The following is a 25,920-nucleotide window of genomic DNA, read 5'->3' on the forward strand; positions in this document are numbered from 1 at the left end:
TCTTATCATTGCTGTCTCTGAAATAATTTCAGGTCTCTCCATGCAATGAATACTGTATAATAAGTTAAACATGTGAGAATGCGGGCAAACTTTTGCAATCTACGTGGCTCTCGAGAAGTTGCCCATCAAGCCCCCTTTAATGTCTCTGACTGGGTGAAATATTTCATTTCTCCATATTCAGTAAGGCCCCCAGTAACTCTATCGTCTGAAAATGCTCCATTTAGTTACTATCTGCTAGAGTGGGGAAGTGAGATGCCCTTATACTGAGTCTATTAAACCTCAATTCTATCTCATCTTATCTACCTAATCTGTGTGTCTTATTGACCATGAAGTTTATCTTTAATCTCCCTTTACTCTTATTATCTCACAACACTGTAGGTCTATTTTCTGTGTCGCAATAGTGCTGCTGTATTTGCGAGCAACAGAGGAAGAATCATTTAGTTGTACACACGGTTCTCATTCAGCTGTGTAATGGAATGTGTACAGACTGTGTGTATAGAAATGTATTTCCCTGCTTTCTTTCCCACCGTCTTCATTTGCCTTGGCAGAAGCTTTTAACGCCAGTCATACAAGCTCCCCTTGATACTGTGATATTTATCTCCTGGTATCATCCTAAGCAATGGTAGACTCATCGAGTCACTTCACGCTTCACTTCACTCCTCTGCGAATCAGCAGAAGGCATTAGATAAGATCATAAAACTGTATCCTCATTTAAAAGCAGCACTCGCCCTCTGCGGTGTCTATTAGAGATCTGTGCGCTAATTCTTTTCATGTCCGGGGCTCCTGCAGATGCTGGATTCTACAAAGGAGTAATTTATAAGACTAATGAAAAGAGCAAGCAGTTTGTGGACATCAGGGGGGTCTTTTTATGAGGCTCAGTGCGAGAAGAAAGAGAAACAGAAGAGGAACACCAGCCCCATTTTCTGAGCTGAAATTATTGCTTTATTAAAGCTGAAGGGTTCACTCCTGCTGCAACAGAACAAACACATTGAATGGTGTGGAGAGGATATGAGTGCACCCTGTTTAAATGATGAAGAAACATGACTCATGTGACCAGTAGGGTCTTCTCACAGTAAAATATATCATTGGTTCACTGTACTGTTGCTTTTTGTTTACAAGCAAAATTGGTAATTTGTTTTTTTTTATGGGGGGGGGGGGGGGGGGGGCTTCCTGGAAAAGTCTGGAATTGTATTTAGGAATTAGGAACTGAATAAGTATGGAAAAAGAAAATATGTAAAGTATGGAAAAATGTTTGTATTTCCAGACTGTATTCCTCAACCCATTGTCTAAAAGTTATTTCCTTCCTCCTTTGCTTCCTTGTGTCCTTTGTTCCTTTTTTGTGTTCTTGCTTCTCTCCTACCTTGTGTCTATCTGCCTTTCCATGTCCCTTCTTACTTACTTTCTCCCTTTTGTCTTTAAGTCCTTTCTTTGTTCCATCCTAGTGTCCTGCCTTTCTTTCCTTCATCGTTTTGTTTCCTTGATCCTTTATTGTGTACTTCCATCTTTCATTCTCTGTTGCATCTTTTCCTCCTATTTGCCTTCCTTGTGTCCTTTCTTTTCTTCTGCTCTTCATTGTGTCCTTCATTTTATCCTTTATTGTATCCTTCCACCCTTCCTTCAATTTGGCTGTCTTTCCTATTCTTCTTTCTTTTCGTCTTTGTTTCCTTTCTTCCTTTTGTCTTTCCTTCTGTCCTTCCACCCCTTCATCACTTTCCCTTTCTTCCTTCCTTCTGTTCTTTGTTCCTTACCTCCTTCTGCCCTTCCTTCTTTGTTTCATTCCTTTTTCGCTCTTGTTATGTCTTCTTCCTTTATTCCTTGTCCCCTTCCTTTCTATCTTTTTTCCTTGTATTTCTTTGTCTTATAAAGCCTACCTAGTGTTGAGTCACAGGGAATACACATTTTAAAATGAGTAAGGGGAGAGAGAACTCTAGAAAATGGGGTTTGGAATGTATGGAAGGTTTACAGAAATTTGAGAAACATCTGTAGAAACCCTGTTAAAAGCATTTTTAACCATAAGACCAGTTTAAAGGAAGATTTTAGCTGTTTTGCTTTGGTAACTTTTAAAACCTTTGGTATACAAAGACTGCATTCCTGCCACTAAAATCCTTATTTCTAATATGGTTCCTCTTTTTCAAATCTAATGAAAAGTAAATTTTGCATTTGTCCTTTTTATTTTATAAACAAAACCAAAACTCACCCTGTCTCATCATTTCTTTTTTTGTGGTAATTCATGGAGAAAAACTCTGCAGACATGTTTTCAAGAAACAGAACTGTGTGCAAGATGCACCATTATCTTAATAACATCCGGAATCCTGGTGAGATGCTTTTTTAGAACTAATACAATTCAGGTAGAAGTACAGTAATTCCATCAACACCTTTTGATTGAAGCAAAAATTGTAATATGCAAATACCAAAGGAGAGGTACAGCTACAAGCAAAACTCTGAAATCATTTAGATTTAAAGAAATAATATTGCACAGAGGGGAAAAAAATTAATCACACGGAAAGTGTCTCCTTTAAGATTGCACTGGTGTATTACCCGGAGGCAAGGAATGTAAATGGAAAATCAACATTGTACCCTCTGATAAGGCTAACAAATTAATAAAAGTATTTTATTTTCCTCTCCCATGCTGATGCCGGTATGAAAAGTCTGGAAAGGATCTTTTTTTTCCTCCCCATCCCTCCATCCATGTGAGGTTTTGTTTTGCAGGTAGAAGGATTAACATCAGGCTCACCTTGGCTGCATGTCAACTCGCTTTTCTCACCAGCACACCCTCACAAAGGACTTCTGCTGTAGCTATAGTGGAAAGAGTTTGTGAAACTTTGCAGCAAAAACAAATATTATTGACAAGACTTTGTCAGCACCAAAATTGACTATCTGAACATGGATACAGAGCTAGACAGGGCGGTGTGTCGAATTGCATCTGAATTGGTTGGATTGCAAGAAGAGCAACACAGTGAAGTAGAAGTTCTTTATTTATTCTTGAAAGCCTGAAGGATGTGATGAAACTCCTGAACATTTCCCCCGTGTGTGCGTGTGTGTGTGTGTGTGTCTTCCCCAGGTCCTCTGGTGGATGGCCTCGAGGAAGAAGAGGAGGAGTGTGTCTCCGAGGAGAATGAGCTCTTGGCCAAAGACGAGTTCTCGGTGGAGGAGAACTTCACGGCCGAGTTTGAGAGTGAGAACATGAACTGTGACGACATAGAGTACTTCTGCAACAAAGGTGAGCGATTGTTTAAACACAATGCCAAGACAATTTGATGTAAAGCTTAAAAACCAAAAGTTGGCAAAAGTTTGACGAATAAAATTCCTTTCAAATCAAGCCTGGCAGAGCTTGTATGCATTTGAAAATTGTTCCTGCATCACCACCTTGAGTTCCGATATTTGATCCAAGCAATCCACCCAAGAGCAGCAGTTTGATCTGAGAGGAAGATGGCCCTTTTGACTGTGATAGCACTGTGAAGGTTTGCTGTGGTATACCAAAGCACCGGTCCACGCAGCCCTCCCCTGCAAGCCGGCGCCGAAGCTCTGTGAACACTCAGTAGCACCTGCTACTGCTTGGAGGTCCAGCACTTTAAAGCACCACAGCATCGCCAAACGCGCTCTAGTCCTCTTTGAACTGCAATTCAATTAGTTTGCCTCTTTGTGTGTTTGTTTCATTTCAGTCACACCTTGCCATCACAGGAACTAATTTGTGGTCTGCTTCAGGTTACAGTGTGAAGATGACAGACTCATCCCACCTCCTTCCTCCCCCCATCCCAACCGAACCAGACTCTTTGTACCCTCCGGTTTTCAGGCGCTCTCTGCCCCAGGTGGCCCTGCTCTCGTTGGCGCATGGATCCCTTAAATTTGACTTTTTAATGAACAGTCAATGCTTTGAATGTCTGCCTCGTTCGTCTTTCAAAGGAAAAATTGTTTAGAGTTATTCCCCCTGACTTCTAAACTGATGTGCCTCGTGGGATTACATTATTCAAGAAAAAATAAATCTTTCATGTTCCAGGTAGGCTTCGCCCCAGTAATCGTATCAATAATGTTTTCTTTTTGTTCTCGGGGCAGGGGGGGGGGGGGGGGGGGGGGGGGTGTTGAATCCTGCAATTGTTTGGAAATTGCAATTACCAGCAATGTCTCGGTTGTTTTGCCGTCTTTGTCTTCCTTGTAGCATATCCCTCCTTAAACATCAAAGTACAATGCATGGGCATCTAATAACCCAGTAGCCATGAAATAGATGATGCTGTATATATGATGATGGTTACAGAGGTTAATAAAAGAGGAAAAGTCCTGGAAATCTTCAAAGAACCTTGGCGGAGCCGCTTGAAACTCCCTTTGTTTTGAATAAAACCGGAATTCTTCTTTCAGAATCTTCTTTCCGTGTTGCTGAACAAACTTAACACGACTTAGCAATCCCAAATGTCAAATACAACTTTCCGTGGGCTCTGGTAATTTGTTCCTTGTCACACACAAGCCTTGGCAGTCAGATTTTTTTGCATTACTTTCGTATCTAAGCTTACAGTAGCTGAGTCCCCCATTGCCTCCTAAGACCCAAATGATGTTCTGTCCACTGCTCATTCTTCTATGTGGCAAATTCAGTGCTATCTTCAGGTGTACCCCCCCCACACACACACACACACACACTTCTCCCCCATGATCTTCTTCTCAATTAGATCTGTATAAAACTAATGTCATAGTGGCTTAAATTTTCCCCACTTATGTGAAATTGCTGTGAATTAAACAGGATGCAATCCTGGCAGCATTAAATGGTTTAAGTGTGTTATTCCTCGACTATATGAAGGAAAAAAAGAGAGCCCCCTTGATTAACTAAACCCTCTCAAATGCGATGGCATGCTGTAATTAGCCCTGTGTGGACTTTAACGTGGGTTTTAAGGCAGCCACTCATCCCATGGCCTTTATCTTCAGCTGCTTCCCGGAGAATAAGGTCTCCTGTGTAAGGTTCCTCCACTGAGCAGCGACTCTCCGGTCTTAGCTTAGCCTTGTATCTGTGTAGTCACTCTCTGAAATGGGCTTGTCAGAGGGACCTAAAACCTCCATTAAAAGTTTCAGTCCATAATAGGTATTAAAAAGCTGTAGTAACACAAAGAGGAGTACCAATTTTCATTAACATATGAAGCACTTATTAACTTTGATCAGAGAGCGGTGAAGAAGCAAAGCCGCTTAAAGGCGCAAAGGTCAAGAAGTTGAATGCCACCAACGACTCAGCCATTTGCCTTACCCTTGCAGAAAACGGTCTCCCCAGATAAGTGCATGGAGCACCTTGACATCCCATTTTGGTCTAAGGTCATGGAACCTTGAAATCTGTTCATGGTTTTATTGTGTCATAGCTACTGACGTACAGTATCTGCTGTTGAATGCGCTGATTTCTTCCAAACCTCACCAAAGTCACATACAGAAGTTACACCAAGGATCTCTGATTTTCTTCACCTCATCAATGATTGCTTAGGGTAGAGCATCTACATACTAGATCTTTGTTTTTCTCTTTTAACCATTATAAAATGGCTTGCAAAAGTATTCGCATTTTCACATTTTGTCACGTTATAACCACAAACGTCAATGTACTCTGTCAAAAGTTTTAGAACCCCTTTCTCATTGAATGGTTTTCTTTATGTTTATGACTATTTACATTGTACGTAGATTCTCACTGAAGGCATCAAAACTGTGAATGAACACATAAGGAATTATGTAGCAAACAAACATTGTAAAAGAACTTTCATTATGTTTTATATTTTAGACTCCTAAAAGTATCAGCCCTTTGCTGTAATGACTGAAAGTATAACCTCTGGCCGTCTCTTAATGAACGTCTGGGAAGTTCTTTCAAGACGCTTTGGAAAACCATTTCAGGTGACCACTTCATGAAGCTCATGGACAGAACACAAAGAGATCAAAGCAGTAATCAGAGCAAAGGGTGGATATTTTGTAAGAATCTAAAATATAAAAATGTTTAGAGTAATTTAACCAGTTGCCTTAATAGAGTCCATCTCTGTGTAATTTAATCTCAGTTTGACTCTAGATGTGCAGTGAAGCCTTCTGAGGTTTGTTAGAGAACATTAGCGAACAACCAAAGAACACAGCAGACAGGTCAGGGAGAAAGATGTGGAGAAGTGCTGCGCAGGTTTAGGTTTAAACAAGCAATATCCCAAGCACAGTTCAATTGTCAGCTGAAAATGCAAAGTGTACGTCACAGCAGCAAACCTACCAGAATTATCAGTTCTACACTTTAAAATTAGACTTCTGTGAAAAAGTGACAAGAAGTAAACCATTATTAATTGCCCTGTAAGCAAAGTGCTATGTTTGCCAGAAAAACAACACTCCATATACTGAAAATTCACCCAGGGAAACAACATGGTAGTGGCAGCATCAGGTTGTGGGGATCCTTTTCTTCAGTCAAGTTGATTTGAATATAAATGCAGCTAACTACAGAAATATCCTATAAGAAAGCCTATAAGAAGCTGCAAAAGACTAGAGAGTGGAGCAGAGGTTCACCTTCCAGCAGGATGATACTTAATAAAGACCCAGAGGTACATGGCTTACTTAAAAGCATATTCCTGTGTTTGAATAGCCCAGGCAAAGTTCAGAGCTACATCAGATTAAGGAATCTATGGCGAGAGTTGAAATTTGCTGTTAACAGAAGCTCTATATCTATTCTCACTATTTTGCGAAGGAATGAGCTTAAAATTTCAGGCTCTACAAGTACAAGGCTCTGCAAAACTGATAGTAAGACACACCAAAGCAATTGCAGCTGTAATTGTAGCTACAGATGGTTCTACAAAGTATATACACTTAATGCAAAACCAGATACTGAAGACTTTGCAGATTTTTATAGTAATTTTTTAAACCATGTTAAAACTGTTATCTGTTTTTTAACAGTTTTTTAAACAGTCATGCAATACTTGTTGGTTACTAATGTTTGTTTTATAAAGTCCCAATAAACACAGCTATATGCTGTACTTTGAGATTGTTATAAGTTAAACTGTGAAAAGGTTGAAAGAGCAGGAATACTTCTGCAAGGTATTGTAAATATGTTGGTTCTTCCAAATACCTTCGATGAAAATTTCCTTCACTGCCTTACACGGTATGGTCTTCTGCTGAATCATTCGGCCACTTAAATCAACTTAAATTAGTTAGCACTATTTCAGCCAAATATAGCAATTAATTGCTTTAATTGTAAACAAGCCCATGTTTATTCAACCTTAAGACATTTTGCAGTGAAAGTCTTTGTTCGCTTCTAAAGGTGTCAACACTGCCTTGTCAGCTGCACTTAAAATGCTCCTTGTTTGAAACACCTTAGGAAATACAAATCAGCACCTTTTGGAGAATAAACAAGTTTTAATATACATGGCATTTTGAAGAAGGTCTGTCTTCATTTGAAAGTTGCGAAGAAAAAGGGACTAATATATAAAGAAATAACCTTACTTCTCCCAAGTGATTAACCAAGAATCTTACCTTAAACAGGTCCCCCTCAATTTCACATTTATAGAGCTTTTCCTGTTTGTGTAAAGTGTGCAGATCAACACACCGACTCTACAGCAAAGATTTATTCTCTACTGAAGCACCTGGTGCTGGAATTGTGAGAAAGACCTCTTTTCAGTTTTACTGAAACTGTGAAATTTCACCTTGCTCTTTTACCCCGTTTTATTGCTAGCTATATGTGAAGTTCAGCACAGGATGTTGCCACAAGCTGTTCCCTTTTAGCGGTCCAAGTCTTGTCTGATGACAAATGACCTCCCATCTCGGCTCCGACAGTAAATTTACATGTCACTTCATGTGTCTCATTTCCTCTGTGTAAAAAACCTTTTTGGGAAGTCATATTCCATGATGTGGTTTTTTCCCCTCAGACAGCCTGATTTTATTGTTGCTCCCTGTGTTTCAGGATATATCAATAACAACTAAATGTGAATGCTTGCACTCTCGTGCACCGTCTCCTACAAATGATAGGAATTACAATGCGGCAGAAATATTTTATCAGAGTAGAAGTGGTAGGTGAAAGCAAGGGCTGCAGGACTTAGTGTAGCAGATGAAAAACCCACCTTGACCCCTCAATATCCTCTCTGTGAGGAAATTCACTTGCTTCAGTCAGAGGCATAGAGCGGCAAGGAGAAAGTCCCAGAATTAATTAGTCTTTGTGTAACGCACAAGTAATCAGAATCTCCAGCAACACAGGAGGAAGAGCTCCTTTCACAGCTGCCAGTGCCCAGAATGGTAAATGTGGAATTTTAATGCACAGCTGATGCTGGAGAATATGGGGAAATGCTAATTTGTGATGTGATAAGATGAATCGAGTCATCCCTTTAGCCTCATTTGACTCAGTGGAGGAAATTAATCATTAATGTTTGTTAAGTATGACAATCTAACTGGGCCAGATCTACATGCTCAGAGACGGAGGCAGAGTGAGATAAAGACCCGGGCTGCAGATGGGGAGGAAAACTGCCAGATTCTGTAATGATGGGAATTTATTGGCATTTAAAGAGACAGTGCCGAGGCATTTCTCTAATAGCGTCCCGCTATTGGAGTGCTGTGCCTGCCACAAATTGCATGCAATTCCAACCCCTTTTTTGTCAGATAGCAGAGACGTCTTACAGCTATGCTTGACTTTGGTGAAAACGTTGTGTCTGGAATAGACTTCATCTGTTGCAGAATAATCTGCATCAACAAGCCAACATCCCGTATCAGTGGAGGAACGAGGGAAACGCCCGGACAGGCTTCCAATCAAATATCCTGAAATTCATGACCAAGCTACAGCAATGGCTTTAGAAAGTGTCAGCAGGTTAAAGTCATAAAGGCAAAAACACAGTCTCATTTGAACTGCAGGGTCCATACCTTGAGGGGATTCATAGTTTTTGATGTAAAGTTCAGTTATATCGATATCAGTAATAGTTCCCCTACCTGAAGTAGTCCGATGTCATATCACAGTGAGTGTGTAGAAAGGTGAAAAAATTCTTCAGATCAGTGGAGGCTAACAGCTAGTTAGCTGGTTTTAGTTGATTTTAGCTATATATATATAAAACTCCTGCTGAACCCATGGGTATCCCATGTTATATTAGCGGATATTAACTGTCTACACCATACCAGGGCATTTCACAGCCCACATGCCATATCTAGCCCTGTAGATACCCTCAACATGCCTGACTGAAAATTGGAAATTATACATGAGTGATGCATCCATATATGCTGGTTTTATTTTAAGTGAAACAAACAACTTTCGTTTTGACCCCTGACCCTTGGGGGAAATAAGGTCCCTTTCTTGGCCCCCTCTACAAACCAATAATAATGCATTTTTTTTCCCATTTTATGCATGGAAACACAAATGAAACATGTTTACAAACAGATATTTTGTGGGAGTATTTTTGGTACAAGATTGATGAGATACAAGCCAATAGAAGCAGAAATAAATAGCCTATATTGGCCACTTTCACACTCTAAATGCGTCACTGCCATATTAGATCCTAAACCACCTGGTTGCATGGCGAGCTTCAATTTTCCAAGTGGGAATAGCAACTTCAGCAAGACTAATTGTTGCATTTCCGACTGGGAATATGGAAAATCCTACAAGTCACAGCTGATTGATACCAGTCAGCAGTTACATGAGTAAATTTAGCGTAGTAACAACAGTGTTGTTTATCTCAGAAAACACAGTCTAACAGCAGTCTAATGTAAAGTGTGAGCATATAATATTTGCTAATATAACTTTGTGTCCAAATGATATGTACATTTTTAACTTGTACTAAGTTAAATAAGTAAAATCATCTAAAACGGTGGCCTTATCTGACAAGCTGTCAGCCTTCCACAGCTCTGGGTATTTTCTTCACTTCTTTTACAAGCTCGCTGTGATGTTACTTGAAAAAGTAATAGAAGCATTATAGATAATAACTGATACTGGGACATTAACTTAAAAATAATTGATTTCGGGGTGTGTCACGTGGCGTAGTGGTAGAGCCATATACAGAGGCCTTAGACCTCGATGCAGCTGTCCCGGGTTCGAGTGGTTCAAGTGCCCACCCTGGGGCCCTGTGCTGCATGTCTACCCGCCTCTCTCCACCCCAGTCCCTGTCTGCCTGCTTTTGAAAAAAAAAAGAAAAATAAAGACTACTAGTGCAGCAAAAAAACATCTTAAAAATTAAAAAATAAGGATAATTTACTGTCCTACATTTATATTGAGGCTGGTCTTTAGAATCTGTGGTCAGGATTAGAGAGCTCTGAGCTCCTTAAAGTCAAACACGGCATTTTCAAGGGCTTTCTGAGCAGAGACGATGCTAAAAGGGAGAGGAAAAGCCAATATGACTTTGTTGCTACCTTGCTCGAGGAATTGTTTGTGTAAATCGCCTATAAGCTTATTGACCCGAATGCGTGGCACGCTGCGTGCGGCTGTGATTTGGCTGGAGAGCCGTCCTTTGATGGAGCAGCGATAGGGCTGATTTTAACAGCTCACTGACTCCTCTTCCATGCCCGCCAACCCAGAACGCAGCAGGCCGCCTTGCCTCTCCTTGCCTCTCCAGCCCTCCCCTATCCCTCCTGCCCTCCTTATTCTTCTCTCACTCCTCCTTGAATGTGACCACTCGATCGCATTGCGATCGGAGCCTGAGCCAGACACAAATTATAGTCGATAATGTAGAGAAAGATCATTGACAATCTGTCTCCTTTGATAACACTGCAGAGGGTTTCATTTGAAGTTATGAAATAAGGCTGAATCTCGATTATTTAGAGTGGAAACAAAATGAAACACCTCACTCAGCCAGTTTCTATATCAGATAGATTCTTAAAATCTTTCAAATGCTGCTGCAGATTTCACCTAAACCACAGGGTAAGCAGAGTGCTGCTCCAGTATTTCTTTCACTGATCTGTTTTTTTTTTTCCCTACAGACATTTGTGCAGGAAACTTCATCAAAGCCCTGTGACATTGTTCCCTGTGAGGCTGCCTGAGCAATTGTGTTTAAAATGCACTGCAAACTGCATTAGATAGAAGGCAGAAAATCCTTAATCACTGCTTAATTAAGGAATCATCTTGTAGCTTCATTTCCCGGGCTGTAATTAAACACTTCCAATACGTTTCGTTACAGGGCTTAGCATGTTCGCCTGAGATCAAGGTAGGGCCTTTAATGTTATCTCGCCTGCTCTTTTTTCCAAACTCCGCTCCATTGGAAGGAACTGTTGATACACGCCTTTGTTATGCTCATCAGAATATGAGCCTGGTATGCTAAAGAGGTTCTCCAGGCCCAACAATAAATAGTGGGGAAATTGAGTTGAGTAGGCTCCTTGTTAATACACTGAGAGAGAGGAGGAGCAGAGGGAGAATTGCCAGCTCAAGCACACACTTGTATAAGCAGAACTGGGTCATAATGACCTCATGGACTGTAAGTAGGACATTTCTGGAGACTTCCCTTCAGTATCACTTTTTTTCAAATGCATCTCCTATTTTAGTGTGAGGCAAAAAGCTGACATCCTTTTGGCAACATTCCCTACTTTCTTTGAAGTGAGCCATGTCAGGAAAAAAGCTAAACAAGCACAGTGTGTGTGCTTGATCTGGAGATGAACCAAACCATGGATGGACACTGTCCTTTGGGCTGTGGCGCAGGGAGTGTGACAGCAGAGAGCTGGAAATTACAAACAGAAGGAAAACAACTAAGGATCACTCTTTATACAGTGAGAGGTGCAGTTTTAATATGTTCCCTTTGAAATTGTTCTCAGTAACCTATAAGAATTAATGAGAGTATGTATTTTCACCAATCTGTCCATATTTACTGGCACCACTGGTAAAGATGTGTAAACAGCCTTATAAAATATTCATCCAATATAGGAGTGGCATATAAACTAAAGAAAAATCTTTCAGTGGGGGAAGAAAATCCCATAGTAGGAAAAAGAATTTTCACCAAACTCCCTCCTAATCAAGCCTTTAAAATAAATTTAGCTAAAGCATTTTATTAATTTATTCTTTCCTTAATTAGGCAAATCAAGTTTATGAACATCTAATTAGTGATACATGACGTACTGTTTTCCTAGGGTATGAAAATGACATGACACTGAGGCCGGTTTCTCTTGTTTCACTGGTGTCTCAGTTGGAGGCGAACCATTAGATGCAAAAGGCCCTGGGAACCTTGTTAGAATACATGACATTTTGAGGTTCAAAATACCAGGAGAGTTTAACTAAAAGCCTTCTTCCATGGTCATCTCCGTCCCCAGATCTAAATGAGTTTTGTTTTTCTTTTGTGGCACTTGTGGCCTTCATTTTGTAAATTGACCGACAGGAAATGGGCTGGAGAAAGAGGGGAAGATATGCTGCACAGGTCGATGGGCTGGGACTGGAACCCGTGAAATCTGTGTCCAGGACTGTAGCCTCCGTACATGGCTCGCACTCTTTACCCCTGTGCCACCACCGCAACCCTACATGAAAATTTTAGGGTGAACTAAAAAAAGATAGCCCAGGAGCATACCTAGGACTCTAGATGATCTAGATTGATTGTGTGAAGTGTGTAAATATTACTATTATGTTCCAATCTTGTGAAGGACAAAATAGGGGAAAAAAGTGGAAAATAGGGGACTGCAAAAAGTATTGACATCAGGGATACCATTAACTGTCCTTTCATGGATTTTGTTAAAAAGTATTATATTTTGACATAGGATTTTTTTCTCCCACTGTGTAAATATTCTTAAATTAAAAGTTGGACTTTTCTAAATGATTCAGTGCAGTTACACTGTTGCAAGATTATTTTATTTTAAGGTTTTCAACACATATTTATCAGGGGTGCCAATAAATGCAACTGGCACTGTACATATCGTTTTTCTCTGGAGAATGTATGACGTAAAAAAATACATCGTTTTAATCCTGGCCTGTCCTTGACCGTTCACTATTGGGTTTAAAACATCAAAGCAATGAAATAGATTTGGTGACAAAATTGATGAAATTGTTCCACTGCAACCTCCACTGCATGCCCCGAGCAGGTTCGCTCTCAGTTTGGAGACACACTGTGCAGCCACTGTGTCGGCCCCATTGGATTTATTTAGAGCACCACACTAGAGGCACCTCCTAAGCGCTGATTTATGCTCCCATAAACTTTAAGCACAAACTGTGCTTACTGTAGACATGCAAAAATAGATTTTATTTTACAGTAAGTGTATCAGAGAATGCTCAACAAGCTCTCCCATCGGTCTTACCGCTGCAGACTCTGTTTAACTCGGTCTTTAAGCACTTACATCCTGGAGAGAGATACCCAAATATCCCTTAGCAGGGTGTGTGTGAGCCCCGAGACTGTAAATCAGCCCTACATCCTATAACACACATTCTAGCTCGCTCCACAATAGATCAAAGGGTAATAAATAGCCACCTCTCCCCCACACATTGCTTTCCTTCCTGTTCCATGGGGCTTCTTCCTGTCCCTGCAAGTCCTCATGGGAACTCCTTTCACACAAAAGTGCGCAACTGGGCTTGGTGAGCTCACAGTAAATGCACATGTACAAAGCTATACATACACGACAACACACAATGGGTCAAATGTTACAGGAAAGAGTTATAAAAGCAAATGATTCTTGCTGGGACACTATCCAAAGTCCTTAAGAATGTACAGGCAGAGCTGTCCATAATGCAGCACTTAATTAAATTAGGTGTCTGAACATAAAATTTCTGAAGAAGTTCACTCTGTCATGTTTGATTTGTGGGACTTAGGTTCTTTTTTTCTCCATTTGCAGGAGAAGAGGACGGCAACCAAGAAGCAGGAGATGTGGAGATGGAGGGCCAAAGTGAGAAGAGCAGAAATGCTGCCGTGGGACCTGAAGAATGGGATGGTCCAAGTAAGAGAAGCATCTCTGTTCCTTTACTAGAAGGATTCTTAAGGTCATCTGATTAATTTAAGGTACAGGGGTTGGACAATGAAACTGAAACAACTGTCATTTTAGTGTGGGAGGTTTCATGGCTAAATTGGACCAGCCTGGTAGCCAGTCTTCATTGATTGCACATTGCACCAGTAAGAGCAGAGTGTGAAGGTTCAATTAGCAGGGTAAGAGCACAGTTTTGCTGAAAATATTGAAATTCACACAACATTATGGGTGACTTACCAGAGTTCAAAAGAGGACAAATTGTTGGTGCACGTCTTGCTGGCGCATCTGTGACCAAGACAGCAAGTCTTTGTGATGTATCAAGAGCCACGGTATCCAGGGTAATGTCAGCATACCACCAAGAAGGACGAACCACATCCAACAGGATTAACTGTGGACGCAAGAGGAAGCTGTTTGAAGGGATGTTCGGGTGCTAACCTGGATTTTATCCAAAAAACATAAAACCACGGCTGCCCAAATCACGGCATAATTAAATGTGCACCTCAACTCTCCTGTTTCCACCAGAACTGTCCGTCGGGAGCTCCACAGGGTCAATATACACGGCCGGGCTGCTATAGCCAAACCTTTGGTCACTCATGCCAATGCCAAACGTCGGTTTCAATGGTGCAAGGAGCGCAAATCTTGGGCTGTGGACAATGTGAAACATGTATTGTTCTCTGATGAGTCCACCTTTACTGTTTTCCCCACATCCAGGAGAGTTACGATGAGGAGAAGCTCCAAAGAAGCGTACCACCCAGACTGTTGCATGCCCAGAGTGAAGCATGTGGGTGGATCAGTGATGGTGTGGGCTGCCATATCATGGTATTCCCTTGGCCCAATACTTATGCTAGATGGACGCGTCACTGCCAAGGACTACCAAACCATTCTTGAGGACCATGTGCATCCAATGGTTCAAACATTGTATCCTTAAGGCGGTGCCGTGTATCAGGATGACAATGCACCAATACACACAGCAAGACTGGTGAAAGATTGGTTTGATGAACATGAAAGTGAAGTTGAACATCTCCCATGGCCTGCACAGTCACCAGATCTAAATATTATTGAGCCACTTTGGGGTGTTTTGGAGGAGCGAGTCAGGAAACGTTTTCCTCCACCAGTTTCAAGTAGTGACCTGGCCACTATCCTGCAAGACGAATGGCTTAAAATCCCTCTGACCACTGTGCAGGACTTGTATATGTCATTCCCAAGATGAATTGACGCTGTATTGGCCGCAAAAGGAGGCCCTACACCATACTAATAAATTATTGTGGTCTAAAACCAGGTGTTTCAGTTTCATTGTCCAACCCCTGTACATTGCTGCTTAACAACAATAGATACAAAATGTACACAGTTTGAGGAAGGGTATTTGGTTGTGACTGAAAACCAGGGGTGTTATGACGCATCCACCCTAAGAGGCAAGGCAATCGAAAATACTGGGTTCACGAGAACAAGACGAGACAGGATTTTAACTAAGGCTGCACAATATGTCAGAAATGTATCGTCATCATAGTGTCAATATGTGCTATATGAAATTCACATAGCACTGTTTGCAATAACAAATTTGTTAGTTAAAATATTGAAAGTATTATGAGTTCACACTTTGCAAGCCAATGTATTATTCAGCCTGTTAGATGGAGTCTCACCACAGGAGAGGCCTACACCTGATACAAATGAAGGTCCCCAAGATGCTAAAGGTCACAGAGAGTGTTGGAAGCACAGAGAAGTAAGACAGCAATGAGGAACATTGTCAATTTATTCCAACTGATATCATCATCAGCAACCATATCACCATCACATGATTTTCTAATACCGTGCAGCCCTAATTTTAGCAATATTGGTAAAACTAAGGATCCACATTTCTTTTTTCAGAATTAAAGTAAAAGTTTTACAAATCACTAACTTCAGTCCACAATTGACTGGACAGTTTTTTATGTTTGTCGAGGATGCATGGCTCCTAAAATTAGCGTCCATTTATTGCACTAGAAAAATCAACTGCTAACAATAGATGGTCCTCTGCCAGACAGACTTAGCTTCGATAAGAAATATTTTGATATTTTAATGTAAAAAGACCTCTTAAAACCATATCTCATTAAGACTGACTAAAGACTGATAAATAAGTCAGAAGTCAACATTATTCAGGTATATTTCAAGTTACACTAAAAGCACTCAAAGCTATCATTCAACCAAAGGCAAATTAAAGAGGCTACGTTTTGTAAATGCTCTACTTGAAAGAATCATATAATCCAACATAGTTGCACTTTTTCAAAAATGTTTGCAGCAGTAACATCATCACAGTGATGGATAATAGAGAAAAGTACGTGGTTGCTTCACAATCACTGTTCAGCCAAAGCCTGCAAACACACTGCTGAACATACAAAATATGACTCCTTTTAATGCATAAAATGACCTCCAGAATTTATTCCAGGTACATGGGTTTGTAAAAAAGAGAGAGAGAGATGAAAAAGAGAGAGCTAGAACCATAGAAAAAAGTGGATTTGGGCAAGTTGTGCTCGCTAGCTCAAAGCCCCCTGGGGTGTGTATTTTATACTGACAGTGAATCAGTGTTATCGCACCTATCAGATAATGCATTTATCATTAAATTTCACATTTGCATTTAAATCTGGGGAAGGAAATGAGCATTGCTGGCTAAAGATAAGAGCACAGGGACGACAGTAATAAACCATCACTGTGATCAGTCAGGAGACAGGGCTGAGGGGGTCAGCTCAGAACTATGGGGGCCGTGACAAAAAGAAGGCATCACAAGCGGGGAAGAAAGAAGTGCTTTTGGGCGAGAAAATGCTGAGCTTAAAAGTACTGCTGTGAAAGAGAGGGATGGATGTAGCATGACTGGATGTACAGTATGACTGGCTGTAATTATGCTTCCTGGTTCACTTAGCCATTAAAATGAGAATTAAGGGCTCAGAAACACACAACTGGCAATGACAGAGGGGGAAGTTGGGATTTAATGGAAGAAACTTGTCTCTTGCCTTTAGTGAACGAAGTTAAACTCTGAAGGTAGTGATATGAAAGTTGATGCACATTTCATGTTCTAGTAGACCACAGCTTGACTGGTTCCAAGTGTTCAGAATACTCCTATGTTCTGCCCTAATTTGTGCAAAGAAAAAGACACCTTGCTGCATGAATCATGCTTTCTGTATTAATATGTTGTGGTATTTTATGTGATAGACCAACTCAAGGTTGCACATAATTCTGAATTGGGAGGAAAGTGATACATGTATTTCAAAATGGTGTGTATAGTGCATTTGTGTTCACCCCATGAGTCAATACTACTGTTAACCTGCCTTTTGCTGCTATTGCAAGTCTATTTAGATATGTCACCACCAGGATTGCACACATTGAAACTCAAATTTTTGCCTGTTCTTTACAAAATAGTTGAACCTCATTCAGAATAAATGGAGACCATCTGTTAACAGCAATTATCTGGTCTTGCTCCGGATCCTTATTTGGATTTAAGTCCATCCATGCTCCCATCTACTCTGAGGAGTCAGTTTTTCCACCCCACATGGCATATTAAAATTAGGCCAAAAAGTTTAACTTTGGTCTTATCTGACCAGAGCACCTTCTTCCAGGTTGCTGTGTTCTCTACATGGTTCGTTGCAAACTGCAAACATAACTTTTAATGGCTTTTTTTCAACAATAGGTTTTCATTGTGGATGACTGATAGTTGTCCTTTCAGCAGATTCCCCCACCTGAGCTGTGGATCTCTATAGGTCCTCCTGGGTCACCACAGGCCTCTTGCCAGCTTCAGTAAATGTTAAGCTCTTCATGGCTGGGCTGTCTATTTAGGTGGACAGCCATGTCCTTATAGGTTTGGACTTATGCCATATTTTTTCATTCTCCATCAAATGTTCAGAGCCTGGGATTATGTTTAATAACCTAGGCCTTTTAACTTCTCCACAACCCTATCCCTGATCTGTCTGATGTGTTCTTTGGTCTTTATGATCCTGTTTGCTAATAAATATTCTCCAACAAACCACTGAAGTTCTTTCCCGGAGATTAAATTATTCACAGGTGAAATTTAGGGGTTCTGAGGTAACAGAGAAAGGGCACTGAATACAAATGTATACTTTTCAGATTTATTTTGTAAACCCTTTTAAAAATCATATATCATTTCCTTCCATTTTCCTTACGAATATAAACTACTTTGTATTGGTCTATCACATAAAAATCCCACTTAAATGTGTTAACATTTGTGTTTGTAGCTGGACAGAATTTGGAAAAGTTCAAGGGTGTAAATACTTTTGCAGCTAGGTTATCAGTTTGAAATCTCCCACTTGTTTGCTTGACATCTTTATTATATACCAACCAATTAATGAGCGACATACACTGGGGCATTCGTGCTCCTACTGTGTTTTCTCAATGGGCAGCATAAAGTGGGCAGAAATTAATCTTGGTGCATAATAATGCCATTCACTCTCTCATCATTGCTGCCATGAAAGGTCATTTCCCTTTTTAATTTTTCCCATTGTGCTGGAAAAGTCAGATGGGCATGTTATAATTTGAATAAAGGGGAGAATCAGACAATCAGATAGGGACATTTGAAATGACATGACTTCCTGTTCAAAGTGATTAAAAGCAAATTTATTTAGTTGGAGACTGTCTCCCCTTTAATCTCTTTGTAAATGTTCAGATAGTTCAGCATTCAGACGTTCTTTGTTATTCTTTGGCTTAAGTTTAAGCAGCTGTGATTAGGATCACCAACAGATAATTTTTAATCACAGTGCGTGTGCATCTGAATGGGCTGTGTTAATGTCCGCCACATAAAAAGCGAGTGAAGCCTTGTAATGAGGTGGGCTGACTCGGAACAAGCCCACCTGCTTTGGTGACTCTATTGAAGCACCTCCATGCCGTTTTCCTTTTGCTGAGTAACAACAAAAGCCTTTTACAATCTACATCCTGTAATTGAACGCTTTTTTTTTTGTTCATCACATTTCATCTCTACTTTAGTAACTCATGTCAAGTGCTGTCCACGGTTGCCTCGTGTTCTCTGATTGTCTTTCTGTGTGGAACGGTGGAAGAGAGAGCTGAATGAGTCACTGTTAATCTGATAGCTGGCTCCTCTCTGTTGTTCAGAAAGCCTGGTCTCTGATGTGGAACACCCAGCAAGTTCCCCCTCTCTCTCTCGCTCTCTCTCTCTCTCCCCTCGCTCCTACAAGAATGTCCTTAAGCAAATCTCCACACTGATCTTCTGTCTCATGTTCATTTCTCGTCACAGATGTTTCCCAATCAGTCGCTGATTCCTGAGATAGTGTGTCATGCTATTGTGTTCAATTTTAGAGACTGCCGCTGATAGGGCTCTGACTTAGTTTCTCTCATTCTCTCCTCAAGGCTAATTGTGGATGGTGTGTGTTAGTTAGCTAACTGTGCTAATGAACTTGTTCTCTGCCTTATCTAAATGGTTTCTCATGTAAACCACACCCCCTTATGAAACTCAGGAAAACCCAGGGTTTGCTAGGAATGCTGTGATTTTCGGCATTGCCATTTTGTCTAAAATGATCAACTGTTTTGTCTTTGGCTGGACAGGGCAGTGGGCAGCCAAGATGCCTTACAGCATGAATGTCCTGGGGCTTTTCAGTGTGGAATTTCCATATTTCCTCCTGTGTATGCGTGGGTTTTCTCTGCGAACTCTTGTTTCCTCCCACATCCCAAAATCATGCATGCCTGGTTCTAAGTCACCTGTTTGTAAGAGTGTTAGTAAATGGGTAAGTTTTCCTTATGATGGATATATATATATATATATATATATATTCCCACTGAGCATCACACAACCTGATGTAAAATTTGCTCTTTGGCTGAGGAGAATCACTCCGAGGTCAGGAAAAAATACAACCCTCTTGATGCTGTCAGGGTTACTGGAGGCGCATTTTAATCAAAAATCTTGTGGTACAAACTGAGGCCATGGAATTTGAAAGGCATGGGCATTTACAAGGCAGAAAGGCTTCAGTGAAAGATACTGATGGTCTGGATACCAGTGTTTGGGGGACCTGTGACATTAAGAGTCAGGATCAGGTTATTTCAGATGGTTGGATTATAACCAGCATTTTTTTTTTAATATTAGGTAGGCAATACAGCTTTGTACCACAGAGGATGTTAGAGCATGCAAAACAGCTTACATGTTAAAAAAAACTCACTCTCACCCCGGGTGATAGCTTTAGAAAGAAATTGTGTTGTTTCAGTCTACTGTACTCATTAACATTATAAGTAACAAACACTCAAACAAATGAGTGACCCACCAGAGAAGCAGGGGCAGATGGAGGAAATGAGTGTGACAGAGTGGCAACAGAAGAAATATGATCACCTTTTTACACAAATCTCTTCCATTGTTCGTCTCTGGTCGCTGGGTTTCTGTAGCCAGCTGGGCACTTGCCAGGGTGAGGCAAAGGTGATCTGAAGGAGTGGCCATCCGATTCACCTGACAATCAAACACACACACACACACACATACACACACTCTTCCCCTTTCAAGACATCAAGCATGCACATGCTGAAATCACAGCTTCACTCAGATGTAAAAAGTCTCGGGTCTCATTTTTGACTCCAGCCAACCCGGAAAGGGTTTGTGGCCAATCCGCCTTCTGCAACCCCCCAAAGAAAAACATAAAAAAAAAAAAAAACAACAGCCATTTCAGGTTTAATGCACATATGTCATGCTAGGAGAAACGAAGGACCAGATGGCCATGAAACTGTGGCAGGTGCCTCAACAAATGTTTGCAGTTGCCTGTGCTGCTATTTATATCGTACTGAAACTCAGACAGGCAAATATTTGCAACAGGACAGAGGGGTCTTTATGCTGGGAGGTCAAAATGATCATCAACATAAACAGATTGGAATGAACCTATTGGGCAACTGTCACCTAAGGATCAACAATTTCGTAGATTATGTCAAAAACGTACCAGTATAATGAGAAACATGTAACAAGTCACAATCATGAGTCCATTTTTAATTTGCTTCAGTTAAAATCATCTGTGTTATTCAAAAAGTTATTTTTTGCCCCAGAATTTTTAACCCACAATTAACCAAAAACTTTAGAATGTTAGTTCTCAAACTTCATGTTCAAAGTACAAATCTAGATAAGGTCAAAGATCAAAGGAACAACTAATGATGATCAAATTTATTTTTTTAAAACTCACGAGCAACAGAAGAAGAAGCATTTTATGTCTATAACTGTTTGCAACTCTAATTAATTTTGACAGTAAGGTTTAATGAGCATCCTCTTTAAATAAATGTCACTGTCTGCTTTTAATGAAATGCCTAAACCTAGGACCAGTTAAATTCATTTTAATTTATTTTCAAATTACAGTCTGATGGTTAGAATTCCATGTTTTACAAAGTAAACAGATTCTTAAACCTAAAAAGGTAAGGTATACAATTTTAACAGTTCAGTTAAAAGATAACCCACATTTATTATGATTATTTTGTTGTTTTTCAAAACCTCTAATAAAAGTAAAATTATGTTTTGAAAAAACATTTATCATTTGATATTAGGGAAAAAATCAATTTAGAAAATTAAAACATATAGACTTAAAACTCACAGCGTTTCATCAGTACCACAATACAGCGTTTCCCGTGTCTAACTCACTCACCAGTAATCATGTTCAGGGTGCTTTTTTTGCCATCCCGAAATTCATCTCTGCTCTAACACGGGTTAACTGGGTTTTGAAAATTGCTATTTCTAACCACAAGTCTACTAGAACTCTCAAGTTATTATTTATCTCTAAAGGACTATCTGACTCGACATGTGTGGTAACAAAATGCCTTTAAAAATCGTGCAACTCTGTTGAGGATGCACCCAAAGATATTTACTCAGTGCTAAGCCTTACCTGTTAGCTTACTCTCTGTTCTGATAGGACTTGTTGATAATTCAGCTCGTACCATGTTTTCATTGTGGTTATCCAGTAATCATGGGTAGAAAATCTTACATAAAGACTTATTCTCCTGCTTCACAAACTAAGATCTTTGCTTTTAATGTCATAATTATCAATGACTAGTATGTGTCTTTTGCACACAACTTGCCCCAAAGATCAGGTGTGATCTGGATTGACTTTGTTGTTTAGTCCGGATCTAGCTCAGAATCTGAACTTTCAGAATTGCTGATTTAGAGAATGAATAATTGTATTATTTTCGCAGCAAGACCTTTTGAGAATAAATTTCAACAGTCAACTTGTTCTCAGAAACAAGGAATTTTCTAACTCATCACCCAAGTCCATTATAAAGTCAGGGTGTCGTCAGGGAAGGAGGGGCGAGTCAAACTGAAGCAGAGAGACAAACGGCGCACCCAGATGCAGATTAGGCTGCAGAAGATGAGGGTGTAAAAGGGATTTAATGGTAGGATGGATTAGAGAAATCCTTGTAACAATGTTAAATAATTATGGTTCCACCCGAGATCAAAGCACCATTGATTGAACCCCTCAAGCCTTCAGCATGCAGAGTCTTGGAAAGCAAAGATTGGTAAACTTGTGCTCAGACCACTCCGGCTGCTCCAGTTAAATTGGATTGGAAATATTAGGGTATAGACGAATCCTTCAGGAGGCTTTCGGAAAGCTTTTGTCACCGGAAATGTAGCTTGGGAATGGTATGAAAGGCTTGATAGTGTACTGTCTCGACAGAATCATAAGAAGAGGGTGTCACAGCTGTCTCCGCTGATACCTAAGCGTTTTAAGTAGACTTATAGACACACTTGACTGTTATATCAGCAAACTGAAAACTTTCAGCGCAAGCTTTCGTTCAAGGTTTTTTTTTTTTCCCTCCCTCTCTCCTTCGTCATGTAATCAAGAAATTTGGACGTGCATCATTGCAATTCCCCCACAGAAAGGGAAGGTTTTATCTCGCTCCTCCAGAGGTTTATTCAAAGTCTTGTGACAAGTCTCACAAAACATGACTGACACTGTGATTGCTGATACTGATGATGAAAGTCCATCAGCAGCTTCTCTGCGAGTACTGGGCTCTGGGTGATGTAAAATTAAATTGCAATCAAAGTGCTAAATGTAAACACTGTCTGCCGTCTCTCCAAATACATTTGTTTCTTAAGAGATTGTCTATGAAGGCTTCGCGCTGTCTGCATCACCTGTGTGCAGAGAAACCCCACCCCCACCCCAACCACACACGGTGATGAATGATGAAATGCAACAAGAGATTAGACAAATCACTGTACTCCTATGCTGCATCGCCTTGATGCAAATTTAGTCACTGATCCGCTATACTAAGAGGCTTTATGGGGGAACTTCATGGTTGTTAGTTATATAATCTTAAATAGGGCAAAATGCAATCACCGCTCTTATCATCTGAGGAAGATGTCACTATATTCTGTTCTAGTTTTTTTGTGTATCCGTGGGTTGTGTGCAAGCTGAAAATGCCATTTTCAGACCATTCACTTCCAGCCATTTTGTCCACATTTCAGCTGCATTTCTGTCCACTTATAATGAAAGCTTTTGACTGTAATTACAATTTCACATGAACAAGCCCAAAGATTTACCAAAACATATGGGGAAAATGGAGCTGTTGCTACGTATGGCCGTGTTAAAGCACAGCTGGTGGTGATGTTTCTGCCCTAGGGGACTTGACACCCATTGCATCTTTCTTTAGCTCCATTGAACGTGTTTGTTCAGCAGAGGTTGGCTCTGGGGCGCTGTAACAGCTCAGGTTTTTTAGAAGAGGTATCATTGTAATTGGCTGAATATTTGATGTGTGTGTTTAGCATTAGCGTGGAGACTCCCGTTCAAGCGGTGCTGGAGGATATAATACTGGGTAAACGCTGGATTTCTCAATTGAAACTTTCTTGTAAGTGCATTTCAAATAAACTTCTAGTTGAGTGACTTTGGTTTAAATTATTTTTATGGCTGGATTAGTTTTTTCAATCTAAATTCTGTAATTGTGGATAAATCCTTACACAAGTGTTGAGTTTTACTTTCAGTCAGTTTTCATTCAGAGTCCATTCAGTCTTATCTGAGCTAAGTCCCACTCAGTACCCCACCTTAATACTTTGCAAAAATATTTATACCCCTGAAACCTCAAGCTCAGGCAAAATTTATGAAAAACACCTGCTAACAGCATTTCTTATGTTTTATGCCTAAATTGGGTTTAGGTCTGGACTTTGACTGGGCCATTTCAACATGAATGTGCTTGCATCTAAATGATCCTTGTGCAGGTCCGACTGTATGTTTATGCTGGCTGTTCTGCTGAAAGGTGAACCTCTGCCTTAGTCTCAATCCTTTTGCAGCAGTATCTCCTCCACCAGATCACCTTCTTTTCACACAACCTGCTTCAAACCACATTATCTCCACATTATCATTACCTGTTCTTTCATAGTGCTGTTTCTTCACTAATGGTCTCCAACAAACCTCTGGGCCTTCACAGAACAGCTGTATTTATGTTGAGATTACGATGCATAAAAGTGGACTGTATTCTCTAAGTTACTTCTGAGGACAGTGGGTTGAAAAGGATTTTATTTAGGGGTATAAGTGTAAAGGTAGGCTGAATGCAAATACCTGTAACACTTTTATGGATTTCATTTTATAAACATGTTAGAAACCAGGTATCATTTTAAACTACTTTTGATCAGTCTATCAGATAAAATACAATGAATAAAAATCCTAGATTGAAGCTTGTACCTGTATTTTAGTGAAATGTGAAAAGGGTATGGGATTAATACTTTGGCAAGGAAATGTTCATTACTGTTCCTCTCTATATAGGACATTCATACTAGTGTACTGCTTTCACACTGATAGCTGATAGGTCTGTGGAAGCCTCCTGTTGACGGTGGCCGTGCCAGTTCCTCTGCCTCTTTGGAGGTCGCCTTATGGACAGGGCCTGTTTGTCAAGGGAATTAAAATCCCCAAATAATCATAAGACTGAAAAGTTAATAAAAAATTGCATGTTCTCCCCCTGATTGTGTGAGTGTTGTGGTATTCAATTATGCAATTTTCATTGGCATATTAATCATCTTTTCAACAAACAAGCCACTGTTAATTAAAGCAAAGCATGGATAAAGACGTGTTGCCGGATCATCACTCCGTTTATCGCGGCGCACACACCCGCAGTTAAGTAAATTCAAGCTGTGAGATGAATTTCAATGGTCTCCCTGTTACTTCCTCCATGTGTTTGTGCTTGCCTGTATAGGTAGCCATATATTTATGTAGTACATCGTGTTACAGGTGTGGAATTTGTGACTTTTTAGAAAAAGTAATGTAGCTGCAGATTATTGTATTTCTTATTTTACCTTTTCTCTTTTTTTTGCCTGGCAGATTTGAATAAAACTTGTTTTTTTATTGGGTCTCCCACAGCTCTGATTATTCAGATTACAGTTGAATCATTTTTGTGTTTTATTTGACCTTTCAGTGTCCACACTTAATATGCAGTGGCTCTCAAAGTGTACACACCCTGGTCAAAATCCCAGGTTTTGTGATGGTAGAAATATAATTTTGATGAATCATTTCAAAACATTTTCTTTATCTTGTACAATTCAACTGAAAACAAATGAAATTTTGCAAAAAAAAAGTATTAATTTACAGACATTTGTTCATTGGTTGAAGCAGCCGTTCCCAGAGTGAAGGATTAAAATGATCTATTTGTACAAAGGTATGACTCAGGAAAAGGATACTAATGAGATTCCACATGATTTTAAATCTATACAGTTTATACCGTGGCACAGTGAAGATAGTCATCAACCCTTGAAAAAGTCATTAACAACAACATAAAAAACTGGACATATCTCCACGATTAATGAAAATACTGGAAAAGGTCAGGGTGGCTGTTGGAAGGCTGCCATCAACACCGTAGGAGCTACAGGAACTTTATTGGTTCTGTTCTACAGGTGACAACAATCTGCTGTATTCTCCATATTTTTGGACTAAGGAATAAGGTTCTTGTCCTAAAAAGAAAACATCCAAGCTTGACGAACGTGTGACAAAACCTTTGGGAAGAATATCAGTCAGTTTTGATTTAAAACTGTGTGTGTTTGCTGGAAAGATGGAGATGTAGAGGGACTGTATTTATCAAGAGATTGAGTTCAAGCATATGGCATAAAGAATTAAGGTTTGGAATTGCTTAACCAGTCCAGAACTTAATCTGACCCAAACAATTCATGGGGTC

The 25,920-nt window shown here is 40.1% G+C and overlaps 1 protein-coding gene across 2 annotated transcripts in view; it reads left to right on the forward strand.

Annotated features, from left to right (window-relative positions):
• The window catches only part of zfpm2a (zinc finger protein, FOG family member 2a), a 160,444-nt gene that overhangs the window by 39,194 nt on the left and 95,330 nt on the right, over window positions 1-25,920 (forward strand). For both annotated transcript variants that reach the window (XM_047360493.1, XM_047360494.1), the window contains exons 2-3: window positions 3,062-3,220; window positions 13,687-13,788. In XM_047360493.1, coding sequence (XP_047216449.1) covers window positions 3,062-3,220; window positions 13,687-13,788 — 261 coding nt within the window. The remainder of the gene's footprint in view (window positions 1-3,061; window positions 3,221-13,686; window positions 13,789-25,920) is intronic.

This window comes from Girardinichthys multiradiatus, chromosome 3, assembly GCF_021462225.1.
Source record: "Girardinichthys multiradiatus isolate DD_20200921_A chromosome 3, DD_fGirMul_XY1, whole genome shotgun sequence".
NCBI classification, from domain to species: Eukaryota; Metazoa; Chordata; class Actinopteri; order Cyprinodontiformes; family Goodeidae; genus Girardinichthys; species Girardinichthys multiradiatus.